General features: G+C 40.9%; 3 protein-coding genes and 2 non-coding genes across 6 annotated transcripts; 1 reads left to right on the forward strand and 4 right to left on the reverse strand.

Moving 5' to 3' along the window:
- Positions 1-1,171: 1,171 nt before the first annotated feature.
- On the reverse strand, positions 1,172-8,010 carry haus6 (HAUS augmin-like complex, subunit 6). Its single transcript, XM_029455442.1, has 16 exons — positions 7,445-8,010; positions 7,157-7,252; positions 6,986-7,064; positions 6,464-6,596; positions 6,149-6,293; positions 5,436-5,498; positions 5,296-5,353; positions 5,030-5,203; positions 4,589-4,785; positions 4,384-4,513; positions 4,118-4,220; positions 3,970-4,021; positions 3,181-3,400; positions 2,985-3,083; positions 2,676-2,811; positions 1,172-1,937 (listed from the first exon to the last, which is right to left on the reverse strand). The coding sequence occupies exons 1-16, from the start codon at positions 7,561-7,563 to the stop codon at positions 1,315-1,317; spliced, it is 2,427 nt and encodes an 808-aa protein (XP_029311302.1). The 5' UTR covers positions 7,564-8,010; the 3' UTR covers positions 1,172-1,314.
- Positions 2,227-2,357, reverse strand: LOC115024103 (small Cajal body-specific RNA 8). Its single transcript, XR_003834093.1, has one exon.
- Positions 3,762-3,892, reverse strand: LOC115024102 (small Cajal body-specific RNA 8). Its single transcript, XR_003834092.1, has one exon.
- A 708-nt stretch (positions 8,011-8,718) lies between the features above and the next one.
- Positions 8,719-14,853, reverse strand: plaa (phospholipase A2-activating protein). The gene is made up of 14 exons (XM_029455301.1): positions 14,705-14,853; positions 13,709-13,902; positions 13,474-13,574; positions 13,158-13,278; positions 12,865-13,032; positions 12,255-12,390; positions 11,934-12,103; positions 11,659-11,810; positions 11,162-11,381; positions 10,961-11,026; positions 10,802-10,873; positions 10,086-10,193; positions 9,623-9,793; positions 8,719-9,417 (listed from the first exon to the last, which is right to left on the reverse strand). Exons 1-14 carry the CDS (start codon positions 14,851-14,853, stop codon positions 8,849-8,851), a joined length of 2,397 nt encoding a protein of 798 aa, XP_029311161.1. The 3' UTR covers positions 8,719-8,848.
- Positions 14,854-16,573: 1,720 nt separating this feature from the next.
- Positions 16,574-23,545, forward strand: zdhhc21 (zDHHC palmitoyltransferase 21). Of its 2 annotated transcripts, none has more exons than XM_029455448.1 (8): positions 16,574-16,683; positions 17,728-17,904; positions 18,030-18,128; positions 18,460-18,571; positions 19,059-19,197; positions 19,658-19,774; positions 20,284-20,327; positions 21,195-23,545. In XM_029455448.1, exons 2-8 carry the CDS (start codon positions 17,751-17,753, stop codon positions 21,325-21,327), a joined length of 798 nt encoding a protein of 265 aa, XP_029311308.1. In that variant the 5' UTR covers positions 16,574-16,683; positions 17,728-17,750; the 3' UTR covers positions 21,328-23,545. The 2 variants fall into 2 exon arrangements, with proteins under 2 accessions (XP_029311308.1, XP_029311309.1); XM_029455449.1 differs by having other exon boundaries at positions 16,616-16,683; positions 17,709-17,904.
- The last annotated feature ends 391 nt before the right edge of the window (positions 23,546-23,936 follow it).

A 23,936-nucleotide genomic window follows, 5' to 3' on the forward strand; every position in this document is an offset into this window, starting at 1 on the left:
TCTGCATTTATATTTGTGTATGTTTGCACAGCTTTTTTCACAATGCAGAAATGTGTATATGTGTGTATATATATATATATATATATATATAAATATAAATATAAATATATATAAATATAAATATATATATATATATATAAATATAATATATATATATATATATATAAATATAAATATATATAATATAAATAAATATATATATATATATAAATATAAATATATATATATATATATATATAAATATATAAATAAGTGTTGGAGTGGAGTGTGTGTGGCTTTTAAATATAATTTCTTTGTCTTGGTTTTATTTATTTATAAAACTGAAATAAACTCTTAAGACTTTGTGTTGCTGTAACTTGTGTATTTCCCCTCTGGTAATAAAGTGATGTTAGTAATGTCTCTGCAATGCTCTGTCAAAAGCAAAACACGTGATGTGATACTGAATGGTGTGTAACGTGCAACAACTGTGTTTCAAAGTGTTTCTCATGTTCAGGTTCACATTTAATTTACAGCCTATCAAATACATTTGAGTTTTATTGTGAAGGTGAGATGGTTTGACATCCGGAGTTTGACTCTTCATTGCTGCCTTGATTCGCCTTTTTTTCTTTTGCTTAGAGTTTCTTAGCTTCTGAAGCCCCCCCATCTTAAACCGAGAGAAGTTACACATAGAAAAGCAACAGGTGCGTGATATAATCTTCACATTTCTTTGTTGCTCGATCGGAAAACACTACCAGCCCTAAACCCAGTCAGACTTAAACAGAACTAATGATCAATACATAAAATGCAAATTGAACTTTTCAATAAAAGCCACGAACATAAAAACGATCAAACCTTTTTAAAAATCAGATGTGTTCAATCTTTCAGACACAATATTAAGAATCCTTTAGTGTGAGTAAGATATTTTATTTCCAACTGTTAGATATTCAAGAAGTTGTAGCACTTGACTCAACACATCCCTTTCTTATCAGTACACACACACACGCACACACACACACACACACACACACACATAGTGCAATGTAAATGTTAAAGAGGCTGCCTAGTTTTCATGTCACCCAACATTTGATTGGAAAACCATATCCTGGGAATTAAAAGTTTCATGTTCTCCTACACAGAGACAACACTGCAGTTAACATCCCTAATTATGTACACAAGTAAACAGGAAATTAACCATTTTTACATTTTTATTAAACCAGTTCATTTACCATTAAAACATTTTAAAATAAACACTGAAAAGTAGGTTAGTATGTGACAGAAGTAGGTTATTTTACAGCTATGTACAAATACTTATTAAAAATCAGTGAGACGTTAACACTACATGTCATCTATCGGGGAGAATGTGATCAGGCTGTAGTCCTTCGACGGTGACGGCGTCTTCAGTGAGTCTAAATCCAGTGAGAAGACCCTGTCTGTGGCCTCCACAGACTCCATCAGCCAGTCTCTGTCCAAACCAGAAGCTGTGTGATCCAACAGAAGACACTCCGGTGTCCTCTTCCTGCTTTCCATAAAGGAGCCATCGCTGCACGCCTGCTGGATCTGACCCAGATGACGACGTGTGGTTAGTGGAGATTGAGTCTCCTCCCTCTTCAGGGAGGGGATGAGCAGCTCGTCGTCGTCCTCACTCTGCATATCCACCGCTTCATCGCTGAGGCTCAGCAGACTGTCGCAGCTCGGCATTTCGGGGAGTGTTTCTTGGTCGATGCTGAACAGGACCGCACTGCTGCCAGTGCCACTCGGGCTGTCCAGGGCCTCGGTGTCGAAGGTGTCCCACAACAGAGTGGATTTGAGCGAGACTCCCTGCTGACTCAGCAACTCCTTGTTCTCGTCGAGGGGACTGAGCGGCATGTTAACGCTGTCTTCAAACTTGGCTGACCGGCCAGTCTTCTCAGCTTTGTCTTCCTCAACTGCCTTTCGCCAGGAGTTCTTCACATCCAGAACTTAGAAGCAAAAAAATAAAGAAAATTAAAAAAAAAAAATCTTAAATTTTACCAGCTGATCAAATGCCAATTGTTCACACCAGGTCAGTAAATCATTTTCCACCAGTAAAAGAAATATAAGATTATAGATTCTCCAAGTATACCAAAAATAATGAGAAACTCTATTTTTGACTTTATCAAATCATTATGTTTGTGATAAGTCATAATATTAAGACACTAACTATTGAGAGAATGTGTCAAAATGACACATTTGTATTCTTTGTAAATATCAAAGTCCTGCAGAAATAAAGAGTGTCTGCTCCGTATCTGTCCGTGGCGATTTCTCTCAGTTCGCCTCGGTCATCAGAGAGCAGGGACGCTGTAGGGAGGACTTGTGACGGACAGAGCACTGCTCAACACTGGCCAGGTATCTGCCTCCCATCATTATATTACAGGACATTTAGCAGAGAGCGACTTACAGTGAACTAACTAACAGTCTCCCTGGGTTAAGTACCTTACAATACCAGCCCTGGTATTGAACTCACGACCTTCAGGTGTTCTGTTTGGAAGCCGTACCACTAGACCACTAGGCCATCACACTGACAGGCTTCATTGTGAAGATGAGAAATGTTTACATTAAACTTGCGGCACTGCTCTTCAGGAAGTGCATTTCTTTGAGATACTAAATCATAATTTAAAGAATTTCCATTTCGTCCCAGAATTTAAGGCTGAGGGCGAATGCAACAGCTCACAACTCACTCAAGCTCTCAGGTGTCCGCTGCAGCTGCTTTCTCGTAGAGAAGGGATCTCCATGAAGAGTCCCGAGAAGGCCATCCAGGTCCAGACCTTTGACCCGGCCTTCTGCGGGACTGTTTGTAGTTACAGCATCAGCGACCTAACAAACAAATGTACATTAGTTAAAAAATTACTGTAAAATCCTAACCTTGTGCTTCCCATGTGGTCAATTCCCCCCCTCATTCCAGACTCACAATAATTCAGGATATTAAAACTAGAAGTCCTGTATTGCAGCCTCTGACTCTTCCATTAGTTTGAACATCCTCACTTTACCTGATCAGCGAGGTTTTCACACTCCATGTCTAAGATCTGAGTCTTGGTCCTCATGGGGGCCACATTCTGAGGAACACGAGCCATCTTCCTCACACTGGCCTAAAAACAAGCACAGCTTTGTTAAATACGGTTCATCAGAAGAACGGGTGCACAGGTGGAGTGACTCCAATGAACAGGTTGGCTGAAATATACTAGCCTGAGGTGGAGGTACTGATGGAGCCTGAGGAGGAGGGACTGATGGAGCCTGAGGAGGAGGGACTGATGGAGCCCGAGGAGGAGGGACTGATGGAGCCCGCCGAGGAGCGGCTGGAGGCGAAGGAGACGTGTCAAAAAGCCAGTCGAGAGAGGTGTTTGCTTGCGATGGTGCTCGAGTGACGACAGGGCTTTCCATCCTCTCAGCTGTTACAGGTCTAAAGCTGTTTAAAGACAAACAGCTGGATTTGTTATTCTAGAACAGGTTTTGCACAGTGTGCGTTCATAACCTTGGACAAGCAAATTAAAACGTATAAAGATCAGTTATTTCTCACTTGCCCGATCAAACTGCCGCCTTGAGGCCTTCTGACACAAACAGTTTACTAACCCCGGGCAAGTGTTTACACAGAGACCTGCTATAATGTAAACAAGAGCCTGCAGGTAAACCAGGGATGATAAATCCCTTCTGCACAGCACCTCGGAGAAGCAGCATTATGTGGAATATAATCTGCTCTTAAAAAACAAAAGCTTAAATAGGCCATGTTCTCTGTATACCAGTTATAATAAAAGTCCTGCAGAAATAAAGAGTGTCTGCTCCGTATCTGTCCGTGGCGATTTCTCTCAGTTCGCCTCGGTCATCAGAGAGCAGGGATGCTGTAGGGAGGACTTGTGACGGACAGAGCACTGCTCAACACTGCCCAGGTATCTGCCTCCCATCACAACACTGACACGCTTCATTGTGAAGAAATGTTTACATTGCCCGTAAGAGCTGCTCAAAGACAGATAACATTACCTCTTCAGGTCTGGGAAAACTTCCAGCGATTTACTCTCTGCAGGCTTCTCCTCTGAAATTGTAAGATGCCCGATTAGAAACAAAACCGGCAACATTTTTGACAAACCCAGATTAATACATGGCTTCAAATAAATCTCATTTTGCTCACCGAGAAGCGTCGCAGGGTACTGGGAGAAGACACTACTTCTGTAACTAGCGTCCGCCGCCGGTTCAAAAGACAGCGGAGCCATCGGCGAGAGGAAGCCAAGAGCCTAGAAACAGACATTTAAATATTAAATTAAGATGCAACTACAGTAAAAACCCTTTAAAAAAAACTAGTGTGACATCTCTTATTTCTTGTTCCCCTTAAAAAAGTAAACCGCTCGACTTTACTGTGACAGCAAGACAAACTCAAAACTCCTAAGAAGCACTTACAGGATCTTCATTCAAAAAAGAGACCAGGGGCGTGTCCTTCAGGGTATCCCTCCACTTCCTGTCCCACGCAGCCTCCAACTCTCTGACGTTACTCCTGACCTCAGGGATTTCTTCCTTGGAAACCCTCTGCCTGGGAAAAATTATTAAGGTTAATACAATGGTACAGCAAGTACAGTCCAGATAACTCCTCCTCCTAAATGTATACCTGATGAGGTGGAGGTTCTGCAGAGCAAGGGCCATCTGCTCACATTTCTGCTGCAGCTGCTGAGGACTGAGCTGAGGCTTGGGGGCATGAGAGACCCGACGTCGCTCCTCCCTGAGGAGCTGCAGCGCATGCTTCGTCAGCTCCAACACACACAGGAGGTTCAGCTGACCAGACTCGTACACATTCCCTGAACTCAACTGGAAAACACACAAACCGAGGCTACGGTGAGACTCGTCAATGTTAAGATTTATTCATTCACATGCTGTATATCGATGGTTGGACTGAACATTGCGCACGCACGGTGACGTGCTTTCGTTGCAAATTTGAAGATGCGATGGCGTGTGAGAAACAATATTGTGCATCCAAACGAACACTGGTGCCTCACAGCCCGTGTAAAGGAATCAACAGGTCTTCAGTAACGGACTCGTTCTCTTTACTCACCTGATGTGGGAGCTGTTCAATTCTCTCCAGCAGACTGCGAGGAATGTTGAGGACTCGATCCGTCCCGTCCAGGATGTATTGATCTACGTCCCCTTTCAAAACACTTTCCACTGCATGCTGCTCCTCTTTGGTAGCCGACAGCATTCCATCAATGTCCGACCACAAAGAGCGCACCTTAACACAACCAAATAAGTCTGTGAGCTTTTTGAAAACTAAACATCCTTAACACATGTTTTATGTTTCGCAGTTCTCTCTTCAAACATTACCCGTTTGGTCTTCTCAGCGGGAGACGCTCCCTCCCGTGTAGGATAACTGCTGTGACGCCTGAAAGTAGAAAAGACAGATTGAACAAACTGGACTGAAAACAATGAAGTCCAAAGTACAGAGAAAAGAAAGTGGTACATACTTGAGTAGCTCATCGTACTTGGCACCCTCAGCTCTGATGTCCCTCATAGACTTCACCAGGAGCCTTTAAAGAAGGGAAAACAGAGCAACGCTTAAAACACAAACTGTTACAATCTTCAACATAATGTTGCGGTCTGTGCACATGGGGTTTCACAGCAGACATTTGGCATGTGAGGACAGGAAACACACAGGTGCAATATATAATATAGATGAAGTCGCTCAGTGGGGCACTTCATGGAACAGAGCCATCGTTAACACAATGTGTTTCACCTGTGCTTTAACTGCAAGGGCGAGTTAAGCTGCCAGCTGGTGTCGTTAACCAAAGAGTTCACAAGAACCAGGCGGAGCTTCAAAAAAATAGCTAATGAAACATCAAGAGCAGTGGCAAAGCTTTCAAACAGAAACACTTACTGCAGAGATAGAAAATAAGATTCAGCAATAAGATGTGCACACACTGAATGCAACAGGACATGCTAATACATTAAGCCTGGTTTATTAAATACAATTCAACATGTTAAGTTTTATTATTTTTGCTAAATTTTGTATTTACTAAACATTTCAGACTTAAGCAAGTCTAATATAAAGGATTGCATTGCCATAACCTGAGCTGACAAGTTGTATGTTAATTATGTTTACTGCAGCAGTGAAGTAGAAAGTTGCCGATGTAAATATGAAACAACATCTAGTTCTGTCCAGGAGCCCAGATGGACTTACTGTGCTCGTCTCTGGTACTCGTGAAGAAAACGATCCTGATCCACTGCCGTTTTTAAAAACCTGGTGTGAACCAGGTCGAGTCTCTTCACCGACATGTCCAGGGAGGAAGCGGGCATCGCTGCAGCCTCAGGAACCCAGCGGTCATCTGACAACGACAACGTTCAAGATTATTTGATCGTCTTTACGTGCCAACTCCATGGCAAATGTAAAATTAAACGTGAAACAACGTTTGGCCATTGTTGTGCAACTCTACACTTTTGGATAGAAGTCATATTGTAAATATGAGCTAAGATAAGAGTTTCTAACTAGACCTACCCGTGGTGAACGTCTTCATTTCCTGCAGCATGACGTGATTGGCCAAATGAAGCATCAAGCTGACAAACTTGGGGCCTCCGGGTGAGAGGAACAAGGATGCTACCACTTTGGATCCTGCATTTGCAGTTTCTTCCTGCACACAGTTAAAACAGATGATTGTCATTTAAGGATGTAGTATACTAAACGACAGAAGAGGCACTTGTGTCAAATATATTGCCAGTGATGTGTAAACATGTTTAACTTTATGCTAAATTTGCCTAGAAGTGATCTCCTGGAAAATCCAAAAAGAAAAAGTGACGTAGTGGTGAGACAGGAAGTTAAACGTTTACTTGCAGTAGATTAATGTCATATGCGGATTTAAGTCATTTTTGTTTTACAAAAAGCTGTACACAAACCTTATGATAGTATGCAAGGAGGAAGGAATGAAGAAACAAAGGAAGAGAAGATGAACACAATTTCCCATCTGTGAGGACATACTGGAGAGATGAAGAAGATGAACGTAAAGGTAACACTCATTCTTACCATTATCTCTCGCAGCCAAGCGCAGGTAACTTTGCGGAACTCCGCATCTGCTTTGTGTCCCAAAACAGGCCAGCAGTGCCTAACCCAAAACACACATTTTAAAATGTTTTGACAATAAATACAAAGTACTATTATATATCAATGGTAATAGTTGATCATGTTTAACTTTACCTGTAGGAGTCATTAAATCGTGTCGGGTTGAGTCTCTCCAACAGGAAATGGTTTACTATGTAGAAGCCATCCTTGTTTGGTTTGTCGAACATATTCCTATTGACAATAACATTTAACCTAGTTAAAATATAGTAAAGAGTAACGTACTGTGAATGACAACTTAAATATACCTTCAAGTAAATGTAGCCGAAGTTAAGAGGTCGTAATCAACGCGACACAGGACAACAACTTGGACAAGCCCTGTAGCTAACTGTATTAATATGCTATCCACAATAAAAGCACACTCACGGTCCCAGGTTGATGCGTTTAATGTTGACGTTGAGTTTGTCTGGTTGAAGTCCGAGCCCAAGAAGAGCAAACCACAGATACTTTCCATTCTCTTTTTGCAAGAATGCCGGGTTCGCCATTATCCAGAGATGGAAGAAGTATGGAGAGTGTCTGGAGCCCGGCTGACGTTGTTACTAAGAAGTTAGCCAGCTAGCTTTAGCTACTAGCTCAAAGTTTACTGTTGGCTAACTTACGCTAGCTATTGAACTTTTTTTGAGTTTGTCAGCATACATTAAACAAACCAAGCAACAAACACTGCTAATGAAATGTTACACGTGTTCTAATATTAGGTCCAGTTGAGTTACGTTTGAGTTCACATTTGTTTAAAGAAAATCTCACCAATTTTACTCAGTAAACCGCAACAGCAAGAGCGCAACCGCCAATTTTTTCTAATACTACCCGGATGTTTTTAAGATATACTTCCGGTGAGCGAAAATGAATGCACTTCTAAACTGTTTCTATTGTACCTTTTAATTGCTCAAACTAACTACATAGCTGTAGGTTTCGGAGGTTTTCATGGGATATGTCCTCCCCAACATTTAGAACATGTCTATTTCCCCCCGCAAGTGAATGAATTAAAAGTAGCGGAGGACTTTTATTTTGAAGGACCGCTAGAACAACAACGCCTCCGGTCCAGCAGGTGGCAGTATGCAACCCCGAAAACAAGTTTTGAACATGAGCAGAAATCTTCCTGAAACACGAGTGATTATAATCAAGGGGTTATTTATTAATAATAATTTATCATTGACGTGAATAGATGTCACATTTAAAGAGGTTACTCCCCCAAACAAAATACAAAAACGAGGAGGGAAGAGTAAATCATGCCTACATGTGTGCTGAATCAGCAGGTATAACATTACATTTCACATGAATAACAATTTCCACCATAAATTGATGCAAAAAGGTACAAATGACTCCATTAAAATCCATTAGAATGCTGGAAAAGTGTTTGACGCTCCAATTTAAATATAAAGCTCTTTCCCCAAATCAGTAGTCTACAGGTTGCATAGTAGCAGTTAATTAATTTACTAACCACCTGATCAGAACATTCAGCAATCACAATATCCTCACCAGTTGTTTCTTTCCAGTTTCAATTTGCACAAAGATTTACCTTTACAGTGTATTAATTGCTTATAAATGTGTATGAAATATTATTACATGCATTCACCCTACATTTACCCAACAAATTAGTCAAGGGGCTTTGAAAAGGTGGAGCAGTAATAAAAAACACAGGATAAGCATATGAAGAGATTTATTTGTCCTTTTTTATTGCAGAACATACAAGTATTTAATTCTCCACCACAACTGATTAAGCAGAACAGAGTGATAGTAAGAAACAAGTTCTCTTTTCTCTAATCATTCATATCATTGTATTTCTTTTAAAACCAGCTGGCAACACTCGGCTACCTTCGATGGATCAGACACTGATGAGTATTTGGAAATCTGAGAGTTGACCCCCAGGGAGCGTGCCAGGTCCTGGGCTGTCTGGTCTGAGGCCACAGTGGTTCCCAAGGCCACCAGCAGCCTAAACACAGCCTCCTTGTCTTGTACCGTCTCCAGAGCTCGACTGGCCACAGACAGGCACTGGGCCTTAGCCTCGAGATCGGGTTGGCTATGCAGGCAGCCAGCGTAGTTAAGCACCAGAGTGGCCAGGGCAATGTGGATGTTCTTATTGCAGATGTTGGCCAGGTCGGCAGCACGTGATAGCACCGTCTCACGCTGAGCCAGGAGGAGGGCTCTGCCGTGACTGCCACTAAAGCAGTTACACAGAGTCCGCAGCGCCAGCATCTGGTTGGCAGGACGGCCCTCAGGGCTCATCAGGCTCAGCAGGTGGTTGCACAGCTGGACTCCCTCTGCCTCTCCGCAGAGGCTCTCGTTAACCTGTGGGTGGCGTACGGCCAGCCTCATAATGTCCAGGACCGGAAACACGATGTCTAAAATCCAGGGGGAAGGAAATGGGAGTTTCGTTATTAAACAGTAATGAACTGAAGAACCTAAAAGTGGCAATAGACATGTTATTATTTTGCTTAAACTTATGATTATAAGTAAAAGTTGTAAAGCTGAGAAGTTTTCTATGAAATCATATTCATCTTTTCTGTTTATGATCTTCATATATCGGGTTGGGATGTGTTGTTGTACCTTCAGGCCAGTGAGAGGCTTTCCACAGCAGGTTGATCTCTTGGATGGTTGGGGGAGACTCGGAGGAGTTGGGCTCAGAGACGGACACCAGCAGCCTCACAAGGCTTTCCAGAAGCTCTTGGGAAAGTTTGTGCTCCTGAGGGGCGCTTCCATTCAGCTCCTTTATCTTGGCTGGTGAGGAAAGAACAAACCATTGACCCCAACAGTAAAAGGGTTCATATAATTTGTAATCTTATGCATTATAAAAAAAACAAAAAACATGATATATTCATAAGTATATCAAAGTAAAAAAAACAAAACATTTTTAGACAATATTTAATAAGAGTTTAACACACTGCTTCATCAGGACTGTGGTGGTTTGATCAGATTGTACTTTAGCACCTGAACTAAACACTCAGAACCCGTAAATAAAGCTCAACTGACACATGTAGAGACACGTCAAACCAAGACTTGAAATGCTCACCAATGATCTGCGAGGAATTGACTTGCTCGAAGGTCAAACCATCCGTCTTGGGGAAGTAGATGTTGGTTGCCGTCTGTCTGAGGGCTGCTGAGGAGTACGCACCTCCGCCTGCAGAGTAGGGAAGAGTACGATCCAATGAGACAGCTCAACATTAAAGGGCGATAAATCAATATGATAACCTATCGCCTTCCAATGAAAAGGTATTGTGATACACAATTATGTCATTTTGCACTAAAGTTTGACATTTGACAAGTATTTAATTCACACATAAGTTTACAAAAAGGCTTCTTTATATAATTTCCAGAAAACATGCTACATCGGGAAATATATTGTTATGGGGGATGTTACTGGGGATGGAAGATATGGCCATATCTTCCATCCCCAGTACGGAAATAAATTGGCAACAAGTGAAACGACATCCCAGCGTCCGCCTGTGTCTCCGGCTGCAACTTAATTGGAAGGCATACTGTACTGTAACGGGGTTCTGCTTTACATACAAAATAAGGAAATCATTCTTTATTTTGAAATTGTAATCCTACTAATAACCTCCATTTTTATTAAATGTATCAGTAATCTGATTACGATCTTTTCTCTGTAACTGCAACAGGATACATTTACCCTTTTTGTGTATACTAATTACGTTTCTCCCCAAGCCTGCAAATGAATCCCTGGAGTTGTCCACATTAATTCAGAGACTCGTTCAGTCAGTAACTCACCTGTGAAGGGATCTGCCACACGTGCAGGAGCACTTGGGTTTGGACCCGACCCTGGGATGTAGCGACCGGAGCCTGTAAAAAAAAAAAGAAGAAAAAAAGCAGCTGTGAAAAGAACATCTCTGGTGATGGTCGGACTGTGAAAAATCTTCAAGTAAATACCTGTAAAGGGATCAGCTCCAAAGCCTGACCTTTCATCAGAAGCCCCGGGGATATACCGAGCTCCTCCTGTCAGAGGAGGAGATGAAAAAACACCTTCAGGAAAATATAAATACAGTCTAATAACCTTTTAATACTGAAAACATACAACAGTATACAAGCACAAGACATTGTTTCAGAGAGGTATCCATGTTATGGCCTCACCAGTGAATGGGTCGCCTCCAGCGGGCTGCTCTGGTCCCACCACATGTCCTTTGGTGTTTTCTATTATAAAATTGGCAACCTGGTCGAGGAACATGACGCTGAGATCGTTTTTCTGCAAAAAGTTGTGCGCTGTCAGCCAAGGGTCCTCTGCCACGTTGTAAGGAAGCTTCATGGACGGCCCTCCCTCATTTACGTCAATGGTGAAGACGTAGTCATATTCCTGAGGGGAGATCAGGAGTCATTAATGGCTCTTCTCATGAGTTCATGCTTAGTTTGCCCCGTCGAGAAAGAGACTTAGTCCATCGACAACACAATAATCGCCAACTATGATCAATATGGAGACGTTTCTCCATTTACCATCATTTTAAAGTGAATATCTTTAAAGATGTCACCTTAGACTTTGAGACACATTTTTCTGACGTTTTATAGACAAAGTGATTAATAGATGATGAATATAATAGTGAGTTGCAGCCGGATCAACAGGCTGAGGTTCTTACCTTTCCTTCATACACCACGCTCTTGGAGATCTGTTGGTTTGAGCCTCCGACCACATCGCCGATTTTCATCCAGCGGTCATCACTGACACTCCACTGATATGCCTCCACCTTCTCTCCATCTTTAATCAGACGCGTCTGTCCGTCACGATTCCCTTGAGGAAGCAAAGAACACGTTTTCATCGTCAGACGGAATTGTGCAATCTGGGATGTGTAAAGTATGAAGCAGAAACAAGGATTTTTAATATGATCAAATAAATGTCGGTCTATTTTCTTACCAGGCTCATCAAGGTGTTCCCTTCCAGGAAGATCCTCAATTTTGATGTCTCCGAGGTCGCCTGTCTTGGGGTCGATGGTGGTTTTGGATAGTTCATCCTCAAAAGCCTGCAGGTCCTCTGCGCTCGCCATGCGGTCTTCAACTTCCGTAAACACGCGGATTATGCCATCACTGTAGCAGAGGAGCAGAACAAAATGACTTCCTGTGTCTGTTCATGTTGACAATCTCCACCATCATGTGTGAATGAAGGAGGGATGTGAACAGTAGAAGAAAAAGGCGTTAAAATATTTGTGGTGCGACACGATCGTGGAAATGTTCTTACCTGGCCCCAATGGCTATATCTCCATTAGGTAGTATACAGCAGCACCAGACAGACTGGGCAGGCAGACGGATGGTCTGAGTGCACTCTCCCTGCCTCCATATCCTCAAAGTCCTGTCCTCTCCCGTGCTTACAAAATCTAAAGGTAAAGCATCAGCAAGTGAATAATGTAGCCAGAATGTACCCTCGTGGAACAGCCTTCACATCAACTCTTTATATTCGAGAAGGGTTTATTTAAGTCAGGTCAGGGCTTTTCTTTGGAACAGGGTAACAGATGTATACTGGAATATGCAATGACATTCTTGTTGTGGGAGTTATTTTGTATTTTTCCTAAATTGTGGCGACTTGTTTGGACCATGTTTGAAATAAGTGTTTTCACTTTCTGATAATCAATAAATGAAATCAATCAATGCAGGTTCACAAAATGACCAAGGACACGGACACACACACACACACACACACACACACACACACACACACACACACACACACACACACACACACACACACACACACACACACACACACACACACACACACACACACACACACACTACAAGTCTCCCATTCACCTCTTTCATAGACATTTAAATATCAATATAAATAAACAAACCTTGGCTATTAGGGAAGACAGCTAAGCTGTAGATGAAGTTGGTGTGGCTGTAATAAACCTGTACACATTCACCCGTCACCAGCCACCTTCTGATACTGGTGTCATTGCTGCAAGAGAAGAATTCAGTGTTGCTGATGACTGCTAGTCCCCTTACACAGTCCTCATGTCCTAGAGGAAGAAAAACAGGTTGTGTTGAAATCATTGATTTTAGTGATTCAATTTTGTTGACACACAGATCTAAAATTAAAGACAAACAAATATTTGTTCACATGGCACCATTTGCAAACTCTCACCTGTATACGTCTTCTCACAGCTGCCAGCTTTCCAAAGCTTTATGGTCTTATCTGCTGATCCAGACAGCATAAAGCCTTGTTCAGGTAAGATGACCACTGCCCACACTGCTGCAGAGTGGCCCTGTAGCAAAATTAACAAGCAGAGATTTAGCTCTGTCACACCGCCATATACGAATAGTTTGGCTTGTTACAGTTGCACAGATTAAATCAATGTTAAGACATATTGTAAAAGTGCATATGCCAACCACAGTCAGTGTGAAAGAAGAGGAAACCCTTAAGAGACGTTCAGAGAAACATCACAAAAGCTTCAGCGTACCTGCAAGGTCATCATGCACTTCTCATTGAGCCAGACTTTGGCTGTGGTGTCCCAGGAGCCGCTCAAAAGTGTCCCAAACTTCCCAGAAGACAGAGTGCAAACTGTGGAGATTAAGCGTTAGAAAGATAGAACTAGATAAACTGCAGAGATTTCTTGACATTATGGCAAATAACAGCAAATAAGATGCTTATTAGAACACTATTGTCCTGGGGGTGTACAGTGAGGCACAACTCACCTGTGTTTTTGTGACCCGTGAGAGTAAATATGGGCTGTGATTGGTCCAGTGTGAAAACACATATGTTATTATCATTTCCACCTGTGGCAATTAGTCCTTGAGGATATGTTTCACTGGGTGCAATGGTGCATACACAGGATACAAAATTGGAGTGGCCAGACATACTATGCATCTCTGTGAAACCATTCTCTGGGCTGTCGAGAGAGTGGAAAAGAAAGCAAAGAATGGAGTTACTTGTGTGGGAACCAGTGGTGGAAGAAGTACAAAAATCTATTACTTAAGTAAAAGTAGTAATACCAAGTAAAATTCCTGCTATAAAAACTTTACTCATGTAAAAGTAGAAAAGTATTGTAATGTATATTACACTCTAGGGTTGTAGTTATTGATGGATTAATATGTGCATTGCAATTTCTGTACATACTGCCGGGTAGCAAGGGATCAATAAAGTCCATATTTTGTATTATTAATCTGAATCTGTAAAGTAAATCGTAATTTAAGGTATTAAATAAGTGTAGAGGCGTAAAAAGTACAATAAAATGTGCCTATGAAATGTAGAGTGGTGGAAGTATAAAGTAGCACATTTCTACAGTACTTGAGTAAATGTCTCCTTATTTACTTTTTACCACTGGTGGGAACAAGTGGTTGAAATTGTGTGGCTGATAACTGCAAGAAAGGTCATCAAAATAAGTAACAGACCACCACTATAAATCTGGTGGACACGATGATCCCCGCTGTTTACATTGAGAGTTGCAGTTGAATGAATGACAAAGCTAATTTGAGTAAACGTTAGCAAACCGCTCAGCTAGCTAACTTTGCTAACGTTACCAACGTTAACACGAATGTATAACTAGTGAGCAACTTTACTGGGGTTGTTAATTAACTTGATACTTTTCTTGGTCAAGGCACCTTTCCTGACAACATAGTTACTAATACACTAAGTTAAATCCTCGCCAAGCATCACATTTAGTTAGTGAGTAGCAGGCTAATGCTAGCTACCTTGAGTTTGGTACCCAGACTCTTCCGGTTCGGTCTCTAGACACAGACACGAAAGCTCCCTCTGGAAAATCAGCAGATGCGAGTCCCCTAACGTCCATTTCGTGGCCCGGGATGGAGCACCGGAGTTTGTATGCGTTAAATGATGACATTTTGCCCCGACAACACGATGAAACTACCACAGTAGAGTTGTGCTAAGCGGCGTTGCTGTCAACAAACACCGGCCGCTAATGCTAGCGGAAGTTGAATTACGTCAGCGTCATGTCAGTGAGCTCACTTCTGTTACAGGAAGTGGAAAATGCTTCCTTTGATAAAGGAATAAATATTCAAAGTCACATATGTGCTAATGATCATATAAGGAATTATTTCTTCAGCAAAAGGAAGATTACTTTATGGGGGATTTTTTCGGGGAATATAAATGTGTTATCCCACACAAATCTAAAGAAATAGGCCACATTACAAAATTGTATTTATCCCACCAACAAATTTAAAAAAGATTCTGGAAAAAACAACTAAGGACTATTTTGACTAATAATATTAAAGCATATTAAAAAAAAAACAGAAAGCGGTCAATTTATCAATTTTACTGGAGGAATTTAACATCCATAAAGCCAAGTTCTCCAGTGCTCGTCCATCATTAAAACCTTTCACGATTGAATTTAGGAAGTAGGCTACTGTGAGCAAAAAGAAAACAATAAGACATTTAGATTGTATTGCCTACCTTATCTGTTAAGTTATTATTTTAAATGATTGCCTTTTGTTTTCTTTAAAAAATATATCCTATGTTATTTTGTCCTTATTGCATTATGATGCTTAAATGTTTGTCAACTGTTGCAAATGTAGATTTTATAAACTTTAAAATATATATATATATATATATAATATATCATTATAATATAATTAATGATTTAAGCATTAACGACGCTGTCTGCCTCCACGTGTAACAATCATGTTTCACCAGAAGGTGGCAGCAGACTGTTTTCCGTGTTACTGCTGCTGCACTGCGCTCCAACAGAGTCCACCGCCCACCTGTCCATCAAGCTACCGCAGACAACCACGATACAAAAGGAAACTTGTATGTTATCGTTCAAATAAAAGCACAAGGGGTGTACAGTCAGAGTTCAGCATTCATCAGTTCCCACCAAAAAAGTTGCATGCAGAGTAATCACCACAAGCAAAACATGAAGTCTCATGAAAGAATAGTCAACATAAGGTGACTCAAAGTGGTAAATAAGAAAGTAAATAAAGCAGAAATACTACAGTAAAGATAGCCGTTTTTAAAATATCTGGGGGGAAATGATTATGTTAGTAAGGATCAATAAAGCCAACTGGAATAAGATTATAACATTAAGTAGCCAAAGTGGTCTTGGAGATAAAAGGATCTTTGGAGTTACGCCAAAAAGATGCACCTCTACTTGAACAAAAGCAATTTGGGGTATAAATTAAACACTGAAGGCATTCTTTGATCCCATCAGTTTCTCTTCTGTGTCTCAAAAGCAGATCAAGTCTGGCAGCCATTTCTGAATGATCTTGGACCTGATTCTTCTTCCATTCCTTTACAAGGAGTCTCCTGAAGCTGAACTCTTGCAATCTCTAATTCAGTTTGTTTGCAAACACACCAAATTCAGATAATGAAAAAATAATACATTTGTCAGAAGAGGTCAAGAAGGAATTATACTAAAGACTTAACTTAAGGGGAAAGATGAAAAAGAAGAAGAAAACTACATAGACCATAGACATAGTTTGTTTTATTATTATTGTTTTACTGGAAAATAAGAAAATTCAATACATAGCCAATGTATAAAAAAGAAAAGAAAAAGTGTTTTATTTTTAGGTGAAACCGGAAGTGTGTTTTATTTTGTTGGTCGCAGGTATGAAAGCTCTGCTCCTGAGCAGCCGGTCCAGCCCACAGAGGCTCGGATGAGGAAGTGGCTTCACTGATGATACGTGCGCTGAATAAGGAATAGGACAGCGACAATAAAGTATGTATCTTTTTCATTTTAGCGTAGTAAATATTGACTGACGCTACACACGTTGAATTATGTAACGTGTATATGAACACGAGGTCATTGAATCACGTTAGCTCGCTGATGTTAGCTAACACAGTGAAGCTACAGAGCCAAGCCCCGCGCGCCTGTCAGTGTTATCAGCAGTGTGAGTGATGGAGCAGGCGAGGCTTTACAATGACACGCTTTTCAGTGCAGGATAGCAGGTTTTATATGAAAGCTGCTCGTGCTAATTGAGACTGTTAGATTAACAGATACTGTTAATGTTTAAAATCTATGTAAGGTGTTGTGAGGTCGTTGGGGCTGTGCTTGTTTATATACACCTGCTTTATAACACAGTAGTAACGTTAGGCCTTTGTTGAGGTTTCATCTCAGAAAACATGCCCCAAAATGTGCCCTCCTCAATACATGACAGAGATCTCAGTCATATGATGTTGCTGTTGGTCAGTCATCTATACAGAATAACTTTCAACGCCATGTAATAGTACTTAAGCCTAAATATACAACCCATAACACTGGTGATGGTGTCATAGGCTGACACACAGTGTTAGGAAGGTTAAAAACTATTGTCATTACTTCATCAAAGCAATGTTAATTATACCATTTGATGTTTAATGACTTTTCTGATCATGTTGAGCTTTGCTGACTTGTATTGTCTGCACATATACCAAAAAGAAGGCATTCCTGCACGGTGACAAGATGCAAAGCAACCAAATAAATGTTATACTCTAAATATGAGCTTTTCACCGTATTTAACCTTAATTACATTACTTAACACCTCCCTTAACTTAAGTAGAAGAATGTCTACATTTATTATGCAATTTAATTACGTAACAATGTTACATGTAGCTAGTTACTCCCCAACTCTTTTTACACCAATAATGAAATCCAGTAAAACATGTATGTCAAGTTTATCAACTATGAGTGAGATGCAGTATCTGGGGATGTTCAGTCAGCTCCTGTCTGTTATCTGGAGATTGGCTTCCAATCATCAAATGCAGACTCCATCTGTCTGGGCAGGTTCCTCCGGAGTCCCAGCAGCCATGAAGCTTCGACTGCACTTTGTGGTGGACCCCATGGGCTGGCTGTGTGTCAGCATGGTGTTTGGGATCTGGCTCTACAACACTTTATTCATCCCTAAACTGGTTCTACTTCCACACTACAACGAGGGACACATCCCTTGGGCCATCGTTGTTTGTGAGTATCCTTGTTGGCACACATGAGAGATTAAAAATTACTTTTCTCAACTGTTGGGGAGGGACCACTGGACATAAGATCATTTCTGACGAGCTGTATGCACCACACACTGTGTGTTCCCTCAGGTTATTACATAGCATCAGGACTCTGCATAGCCGCCCTGTTCAGAGCGTCCACAGCGGATCCTGGCCGTCTTCCTGTGGACCCCCAAATACCTCACTCAGGTATCCAGAATCCAGTGTGATTCCCATCCCTAGTCAGAGCACATTTAATTGTTACTCCATAAATCTTTATACCAGTACATTCATATCTGAACATAGTTAATACAACATTTCACTATGTACCAGTTTTGTTCTTCATATTACAAAGTTACAGCACATTTACTGCAGTTAGAAATACTATTGTGGTCATGTCAAATTCATATCAGCGAATGCTTCTCATTCAGTCTTTAGACCAAACTGAATATGTTATAAAGGTGTCACTCTGTCGGCTCCCAATGTCAACACTCCCCGTAATAATAACCAATAAACAACTTATTGTTGATTTATGTCACAGAGCGAGAGCACTGGGAGTTGTGCAATAAGTGCAACTTAATGAGACCCAAAAGGTCCCACCACTGCAGTCGCTGTGGCCATTGTGTGCGCAAAATGGACCATCACTGTCCTTGGTAAGGATACACACACACACACACACACACACACACACACACACACACACACACACACAGACAGATTAACATGTTCAGGTTTAATCCAACTAATCAATTTGCAGAAACTCAGGAAAGATATTGATGTAAGTTGTTTTAGAGCCGAGTGTCCGTATCAAACAATACATACATTTAAAGCTGTTAATATGTTTAACCAGCTTTACTATATATTTATTAATTTCATTACAACCGTTTGTCCCCCTGGCGTTTTGAACACAGGGCGTTGTAACTTGTTGTATAATTGTCTGAATAAAGTTCCACACCCATTTCCCAGTCGTTCAGATAAATGTTGAGCTGCATTCAATGTATTTATTTAGTAACTATAATCATATACATATCTTATAAATCTAATAACATTTAAAAGGCTTTGTAGGCTTTTGCTGCAAATATTTCTCATGAAAATTTACAAAAATAATGAGTTAAAATGTTAAATGCTGTTTGCTTCCAGGATCAATAACTGTGTGGGAGAAGACAACCACTGGCTCTTCCTGCAGCTCTGCTTCTACGCTCAGGTCCTCAGCTTGTTCACTCTGGTGCTGGACTTCTGCCAGTACTATTACTTTCAGCCCCTGACAGGACTAGACCAGGTACATTCTGCAGGAATATCACTAAATGATACCTTTAGAAAAATGTGTTTAGAGCTTTCAGACGTGCAGGTGAAGCAGTATTCACTCTTTTTATTGAATCATCTTAACCCGTGTGCCTCACTTTAAATAAGTGCGTCAAAAACTGCCATAAGATTATATATTAATAGTATTTTAAATCTTTAAACCCACTTAAGTCCTGATCATAACGACCAAACACTTATTCATTTCAGAATTTATAATGCAACTGTTGTTTTTAATGGAAAAAAAACTAATATTTTCGTATATTAAATACTTAATTTTTCCCCGTCTGGGATATGTCAACGATTGATGAGTCTAAACTTTCAAAATATGCATTAAATCAGCCAAAATGATGGAAAAAGAAAACATTAAGAAGCCAAAGAAGTCCCCCTGTGGAGCTTTAAGATGATAAAAGTGTTGCCGTTCTGTTTTTTTCCTCCAGGAGAAGTTTACAACACACCATGAACTGGCTCTGCTGCGAGTCTCAGCGCTTATGGGTTTGGTGATGTTCGCTGGGATGACCAGCTTGTTTTACACTCAGATGACAGGAATCCTCTCTGTGAGTGACGACTACAAGACTCATTATCATGTTTCAAATGACATCCATGGCTGTAATTATGCTAATGAGACGATTATGTCTTCTCTTAACAGCCTGCAGCAAATATTCCCAAACGAATGCAACTGTTTAGAGTCACCTTGTAGGATCTATAGAATAACCATCATGGTACTTACTTCCAGTATATTTCAGCTTGTTTGTCTTGAAAGCAAGAACACGTGAGCAGACGAGGCAGCAGAACACAAAGCTGAACATAATGACATCCACAAATAAAACATCAATGCCAGTAATGGAGTGATCAATAGAAACGAAACAAGAGACAGTGTGTGTGTGTGTGTGTGTGTGTGTGTGTGTGTGTGTGTGTGTGTGTGTGTGTGTGTGTGTGTGTGTGTGTGTGTGAGCTAATGAGTGTGTGTGCATGTGTGAATGATGGCTTGGCAAGGTTTAGTTTTCTATAAATAAAGTTATCCTCTAATATTGCATTGTCCTCTCCCCCCCCCCCCCCCTGACAGGATACTACCACTATTGAGAAAATGGCTCAGTTCTCAAATGAAATGTGAGTCTGTTTCACTCTGTTTGTCATAATAACCCACTTATTTGCTTTCTTGCCGAGAGTTAGCTCAGAAGGTTAATACCACGCTGGAGCTTAGCTTAGCATAAGGAACACAGTTAGCCTGCTCTGTCTAAAAACAGCCTGTAAAGCTCACTAAACCCAATGTTATGTTTTGCTTGTCTAAACAAAAACCTAAGTATAAAAGCCACAAGTTGTGAGAATATAATGTGTTAATGAGCTTTAGAGCTAGCTGTTTACACTCTTTATGCTAAGCTAAGCTAACCGGCTGCTAGCTCCAGTTTCTACGGTGGCCGACGAGGACAAATGAGGAGAAACGTGCTGCGGCTGCAGAAACGATGTCAATTCAAAAACACATGAAGGTCCAAAACAAATACGACAGTGGAAACTCATAAACACAGAAACCAAATGCAACAGAAAAACGCTGCATAATATAAACGAGTTCTCCAGCTTTATGCTTTTGATGTCGCCTCTTCACTCTGCAGCCTGGAGATCTTCTGCTGTGTTGACTGGATGCGCTCGTTCTTCTGTTTTATTTGTTTTTAGTTTTTTGTGTGTTTTAGACTTTGCATCGTTTCTGTATTTGCAGCGTTTTTGCTGTTAATGTATTTGACTTGACCTTCTGCAGCACGTTGTTTTCATTTGCACCACGTTTCCGTTGTTGTACTTGTTTTGTAAAGTGTTTTTGAGTTGGCATCGCTTCTGAAGCTGCAGCACGTCTCTCCTCATGGAAATGTTTTGAGCTGTTATAGCACATTTGCCCTTGTCGGCCATTGTAAGCTTCAGCTTGAACAGAGATATGAACGTAGTTTTACTCTCACTCGGTTTTAACCTGAAAACTTTTCTTTTCAGATTTGGCTCAAAGAAATCCTGGCAGTGGGCGCTCGCTGAAGTTTGCGGCACTCGCTGGAAACTCCTGTGGCTCATCCCGCTCCGAAGCAGGCAGCCGATCCAAGCCAGTCACCACTTCCGCACCCACGTGTAGGGCCGGCAGCACCACACTACCTCCTGCCTGCACAGATGGTAGGGGCTGCCATGATGAAACACTGTATACACACTTTGAATCCATCTGCTCACCGTCACCGTCCTCTTTTGTGCTGTGGGAGCTGAGCAGCAGGTTTGTGGATATTCTAAGCGTTTTTATTTTTTGCCTTTCTCTACACGGCCCAGACGGGCAGTAAACAGGGTCAAGAAACACCCAAGGGAGTGACTGGAAAATGTTGCTTTTTTACTCACTGTGACTGCTACTTTCAGCATTTGGAAACCACTTTTAATGGCTAAATGCATCCGAAGGATGGAAGTCTTCACCTGAAAAAAAGCTGTCCCCTCTCAGGTTACTTTGACAAAGAGCCTTCACTACTGACCTTTAATCAGCTACAGAAAGAACCAGTGTGTCTATTAGTAAGGAAGTTTTTTTGTATGAAGTTTGTGCCTTGTTTCTTTTAACGATGCCCTTTTTATTTGTCATGCATGAGCAGTTGTTTTAATGTTGGGTGATCTTCCAGTTTTTCAATTTCTTGTCAAGAGTGAAGGGATCTGGATCCGCCTCCTGTCATCGGTGATCATTTGATGATTCATGAATGTTTTTGTTTGCATTGTTCTCTGAACCTTTTATCTATGAAGTGATGTTTTATGAGGCATGGTCCCAGAACAAAGTTCATAACTTGAATACTGCTACGTGATACTTTTATGACCCATGGGTATGAACATGTGTAATAGCAAACAGACAGTTAACACTTCACCATACCAAGGTAACAACCCAGACTTAGAAACTAGTTTATACGGTCAGTCTGAGGCTGTATTTGTCAAAGTCACGCTTCATCAAGTTGTTTCTCTACATTCCACAGCCGATTAATGAACTGATCATAGCCTGTTGTGAAATCCTCATTGAAGGGTTTGAGTGTCAAACAGTGAATCCCTGTACGTCAACATCAACTCCTTTATTACCGCTTCCTCTCAAGACTCTGCAAGAAAGCAAATACGTGTAATTCCTTAGATATGAAAGTATTCCTTTAAGTCTTACAACGCATGAGCACAAATGGCTTTTGAACACGCCTCTAATTTCATTACTCCGGACTATAATTTGTGATTTATAATCGCCATTGTAGTGCCGCCGCTTTAACAGTTTGCTCTTGAATGTGTCTGAAATCATATCTTTATTAATGCTACAACAGCGAGCAGATCAGTCTCCATGTGGTGACGCTTCACACAGCGCTGGTTTATTTTGTTTTATATCTGCTGGTTGGCACTGTTTGTTTTTATTGAATTGTTTAAGAGGAAACATAAAGATAAGATGATTCAGTGCATAATGATAGTCATTGTCTATAATACTAATAATCTCATAGATAAACTGTATGTAAACAAAGCTTTCCATGTGTGGGACATATAACAATATCCAAGTAGTTTAAGTGCCTTTTCTAGGTCTTCTTTTCACTCTCACGGTATGTCTTCGTCATCGTATCGGTCTCCATAAAAGCCAAAGACCTGGGGAAATGTTGCAATAGTCAGTAAATGCATGTTTCACCAAACTAACGGTAGCGGTTCAATATTATGCACTGATTTTCACACTAGTCTTATTTTACTGCATCTATCGAAAGAAAGTCTCCAACTTATTGTGATTGTATGTCTTCTGTTTTTATTCCTGTCATCAGATTGTTGGCATTTGCATGAGTGTGTGTTGGGACATTTTTATAACTCAGATTCAGGTTCTTGAACGTTTGTGTGAATTATTATTTTTAATGTGTTTGTTATGTGGTGGGCGAATGCGTGTGATTGGCCTCTAATAAGGGGGTACCGATACATTACTACTAAATATCTTTTGAAAGCAATAAGCATTGTGTATAAGTAAATTCGTATTGTTACAACAGTAGTGAAACTCTGATATGTATTATGAAGTATTACTAACCAGTGATGACGTAAACGTGTGTCAGTACTTCAGTAACCTCAGCCGAGATGAACGACTGTCGCTGCTTTGTGTAGTCTTACAGTTCATCTTCAACGACATTGTTAGATTTGAATCACGAGCTGCAGGAAAGTGGAGGCGTGAGCGTCCACGGCTGTAGTCTGGCGCCCCCCAGGGCTCGCACTTTATACCTGCGCAGTTCATTTGCTGTTTTCAGAATGCGTTTTCAAGCTTTATATTTTTTTTAATTCATACCTCAAACACTGGTTAAATTTTGTGGATTAAATGAATACACCATCAATATGTTTCCGTTTCTTTATGTCTAGAGCAGGGGTCTGCAACGTTACTCAGGACAAGGACCCCCAAACTGGTGCAGCATGGAGTAGGGACCCCCTGGGGGGTGCTGTCGGAGTTCTGTGCGAGGGGGGGGTGGGGAGGATGTGAATTTGCAAAAAGGGTTTTATTAAAAAAATACTATTTTATTTTATTGTTTTGCTTTATCTACAAACAATTTCGCGACCCCCCCCCTGTTGAAGACCTGTGGTCTAGAAGGTTATGAAAACTATCATTGTGGTTATATAAAATATCATATATGCCGTTTAGTCGGATGTTTGTAGTGAATAAAGCCCTCTGGATATGTTACAAGCACACAGACTTTGACATTTAATGAACTTTGGTTTCTCTTAGAAACA

Source organism: Cottoperca gobio, chromosome 18, assembly GCF_900634415.1.
Source record: "Cottoperca gobio chromosome 18, fCotGob3.1, whole genome shotgun sequence".
NCBI classification, from domain to species: Eukaryota; Metazoa; Chordata; class Actinopteri; order Perciformes; family Bovichtidae; genus Cottoperca; species Cottoperca gobio.